This window comes from Carassius gibelio, chromosome B19, assembly GCF_023724105.1.
Source record: "Carassius gibelio isolate Cgi1373 ecotype wild population from Czech Republic chromosome B19, carGib1.2-hapl.c, whole genome shotgun sequence".
NCBI lineage: Eukaryota > Metazoa > Chordata > Actinopteri > Cypriniformes > Cyprinidae > Carassius > Carassius gibelio.
In genome coordinates, this window is record NC_068414.1 from 10,806,474 (window position 1) to 10,810,688 (window position 4,215).

General features: G+C 35.3%; 1 protein-coding gene across 8 annotated transcripts in view; it reads left to right on the forward strand.

Annotated features, from left to right (window-relative positions):
- The window catches only part of LOC127979265 (receptor-type tyrosine-protein phosphatase U), a 208,393-nt gene extending 207,012 nt beyond the window's left edge, over nt 1-1,381 (forward strand). For all 8 annotated transcript variants that reach the window (XM_052584594.1, XM_052584596.1, XM_052584598.1 and 5 more), the window contains one exon: nt 87-1,381. In XM_052584594.1, the coding sequence (XP_052440554.1) occupies nt 87-149 (63 nt within the window). In that variant the 3' untranslated portion in view covers nt 150-1,381. The remainder of the gene's footprint in view (nt 1-86) is intronic.
- Nucleotides 1,382-4,215: the final 2,834 nt, after the last annotated feature.

Here is a 4,215-nt window from a genome sequence, read left to right on the forward strand (position 1 = left end):
CAAATATAAAGATCTAGTAGAGTTATAAAGTTGGTACGGTGTGAATGTTGCCAGAGAATCTGACGTGGCCTTGCTGTTGTTGACAGGAGCAGTACAGGTTCTGCTACGAGCTGGCTCTGGAGTACCTGGACTGCCTGGAGGTCAGATAACACAAGAGCTCCAGACCCGATCGACGCCGGCTTCAACCTCTTCACCTCGCCTCCTCTGTTTCCTTTCGCTTGGGCCGATCCAGCCCACCTGAATGAGCCTTCTGTCCTCCAGTGAGAATACATCTACATCAATAATGGGAATTCGCAAGACATTTCTTTAACCTTCGACCTCTATCGTCCTCTGTGCACTTTCTGTTTTGACGTTTCCCCCTCCACGACCTCCTGTGCCAGATATTCCTGCCGAACCCGTGAGGGAGTCGAAGAGATTTCAGCAGCTTTGAGATTGTGACATGCGTCTCTGATCACGTGACTGGCTCTCTGCCTTTCACACCAAGCAAGAGGAAAACATGCTGAATTGTAATGAAACCATGCGACGACATGGGTGATATTGTGCTTGTACATTACGTGTATTGTTAAACTCTGTACATGGGGCGATCTACTGTACTTATGCACCTGATTTTACTGGAAACCATACAATGAATGTACGGACGTGATGGCTGATAGAGGTTTTCTTTTCATTTAATCATTAAAGGTGATGTGTATAATTGACGTTAATCTCCTATTTCTCATTAAAGTGTAACACTGTGGCGATATCAAAACATTGCTCTGTTTGAGCAGCAGCGACTCGACCAATGGCATGAGTTTGGGGCAGGACTGACTTTTTGGCTAACCAGTGAGAAATGGGGGCGTGTTCAGGACTGTTTTTTTAAAACGATGATATTTTCTTGCAAATCCTGCAAAAGTTTGGTGATGCTAGTGGTGCTAAAATTACACACTTCACCTTTAAATCTTAAAGTGACACAAACTTTTAAAGTTTTGACAGTTGAGAGATGCAAAGATGGTTTATGGGTTTATTTCTTTTTTCTGTGTATATATAATATCTATTTTGCAAAACAAACAAAATGTTTCTAGATGTTGTCTTTAATGTGCCAACTCGTGTGTGTGTGTGTGTGTGTGTGTGTGTGTGTGTGTGTGTGTGAAGAGGATCACTCATGGATCTGCATGCCTGTTTCATTGTAATCCATTGTGAGCCGTCTGCTTTGGGTGCCGCAGCCCGCTGTTGTTGAGCGAAATAAAACAAAAAAAGATACGCAACTATATAAAAGAAATGGAAACGCTACTATTGGAATACAATGAGGCAGTCGCTAAAAAGTTGCTTTTTATCTTTGTATTTATTGGTTGTGTTTTATTTTCTAAAAACAAAACATGAATGAATAAAACATTCCAATGTTGCTTTAATCTCATTTTCATTATTGTTGTTCGTATTGTATCACGTTTTTTTTCCAAATCTAAATATATATATATATATATATATATATATATATATATATATATATATATATATATATATATATATATAAAGTGTTTCTACTAGACATCAATGTGATTAAATAGTGAGATTTTTATTTAAGAGCTCTCTGCTGGATATCCTAAGCATTTCTTTCATGGCACTGTTTTTATTTAAATGCGAGCAATTCATGATACAGTGTTTTCAGTGTCTTGGAGCAGCTCTGTTTGACATACATTAACACATTTAGACAAAGCGACTTACATTGCATTCAAGGTTCACATTTTTCAGTTCTTGCTTTCCTTGGGAATCAAACCCATGATCTTTGTTTGCAAGCACCATGCTCTACCGTGTGAGCCACGCGAAGACCATTAAGTATTGCTTCTCCCTTATAAAGGACATTTTAAAATTCTTCATCCACAAACCATCTTCAAAAATTTAGAGTGAGTATTGTATATGAACGTCTTGTCAATTAAAGAGTAACTTTAAGGTCTCCTGCTGGTTTATAGTTAAATAAAAGCACTGTGGATAAATGTTCGGAAACAATTAGAAATTAAGACAGCCATAAACATTAATATGTTTTAATATTAGTATGTTGTGTAAAATAAAACAACATTCTTCTTGATATCTTGATTACTACTACTACTACGATTATTATTATTGTATTTTATCTTTTGCAGTGCTGTTGGAAGCAATCTGCATAAAATGTGTTTGAAATGTATTTATTTTGTTTGTTTGTTTGTTTAACAGTACAGTAGAAGATGGCTCAGCTTTCCTTTCTTTTGTGTCTTCTGCTTCTGGATCTACTCAGATGCTAGAAATCTAATCTGCCTCTTTTCGAGTTTTTGAAGAATTCGATACTCTTTACTCACTGCCAACAATTCGATTTTTTCAAAGATTACCCACAATTTGTTCTGAGACCCAAAAAAAAGATATTTAAATGAAACATGACTGCGATCTCCATTAAGTGTTCTGATCCATGAAAGATCGAGTCTGAGTAATAACATCACATCCTCTGGGTAGAAGAGTAACCGTGATCAACTAAAGAGTAAATTCGATTCATTATTACTTGACCCTCCTGGTCTGGTCTTTTCATTAAAAGCATATTTGTCATACTGGTAATTGATCAGATGGTAAGAAGTTGCTTCAATGAGCTAGCTGATTTATTATGCTTCATAAGACTGCAGTGTGGAGATAAGTCTCTTCTCTGTGGTTCTTCTGAACCATCATGACCTGCTTTACTCACATATCTTAGTTGTAAAGCACTGATATCTCAGAACATGCCAGGACTCGACCGGTCACGACATATCTTATAATCCAATTAGCCTCGTAACTCAGCGTTTCAATATAAAAGTCAAATCAATTTGTGTGGTTACTATCGCATGCTGCTGTGCCTATACACTTGTTTGTTTGTGATTATTAAAACACCAAATGAAAAACTGGGAAACATAAGCGAAATCTGTGGCAGTGCATTCAGAATCCACGATTAGTGAAAACGAATCTTTAAAAAACATTAACAAAGAATGAAGCATATTTGAAGAGCCTGTTAAATTTGTTTTTCTTCTTTTGTAATGGCATATTTTTGATAGTTTCTGAAAAGTTGCGTTCAGTTTTATAAAGTTTCGTTCATTATTATTGAACCAAATGTAATTCCATATACTGTACATCCAGGTTGGCCTACACCTTAAAACGTTAACACTTTTAAACCCTGGTAAATGCTCGAACCCCAGTAATCGCTGTTTGCAGCTATATTTATATAAGAGTTTTGTTAACTTAAAAGCAACTCTCCACAGATTGATGTCCTAAACGTCGATCAACATGGCAGCGCAGGGACCTTTACCAACACCCTTATATTAGATGGCCTTACTATGTACTTACATTTAAATAATCATTTGGCCCAATGCACTTACTGTGTACAAAACCATTTTACATTGTAGGCTACTTGTATAAAAAAAAAAAAAAAAATTAATTTAATAATTTAATAATTATTAATTAATTAATTAATTAATAGAAATACACTTTTATAGTAATTAATTTCTGTAATTATGTATAATTACACTGTTCACCTGTCCCTTATACAGTATATCTCACCTCAGTATCAGCAGAAGTGTTTTACAAGAAGTGTTTTAGGTGGATTTATATTGTCATTACAATCATGTTTCATGGTATCAAATCAGTATATTTTTGTGGTATTTACAGTATTTAGGCTATTCTTGTTTCGAGAAATTTTGATTAGTCTCAGTTTTAATTTTAACCTAAGACAAAAATTTACAAATATGACAGATGTTTCCACTGTGATAACTGACTGCTTAAAATAACTACCTCTTAATTAACATTTAGTACAACAGAAAATAAAACATAACTGCAACTTCAGTGGTTGTGAGTGTTGCTTTAGATGGTCTAAATGGTTAATAATGCATTTTTTTTTACTCAAACCCATTCAAACAAAGCCCCCACACACTGTCAGCTGGAATATCATATCAATGTAAAGCTACTTTTGTTGTAAGGATATTAATGCGTCACTTCACTAAAACGATGCTCCAAACAAGAAGTGAACTTGGTGGAAAAATAGGGCATTAATAAACATTATTAATCATAAAAACATCATTCATCACGCTGTTTAATATTTTTAGAGGTAATAAGCATGTCTAAACAGTGCACCTCCACAGTTTGTGTTGATTTAGTAATCTTGCTTCAGTGATTCTGCCCAGATACGAATGAAAGTATCGCTCACTATTTTCTTATTGGCTATCCTTTATTCACCCACCATTTTCTGAC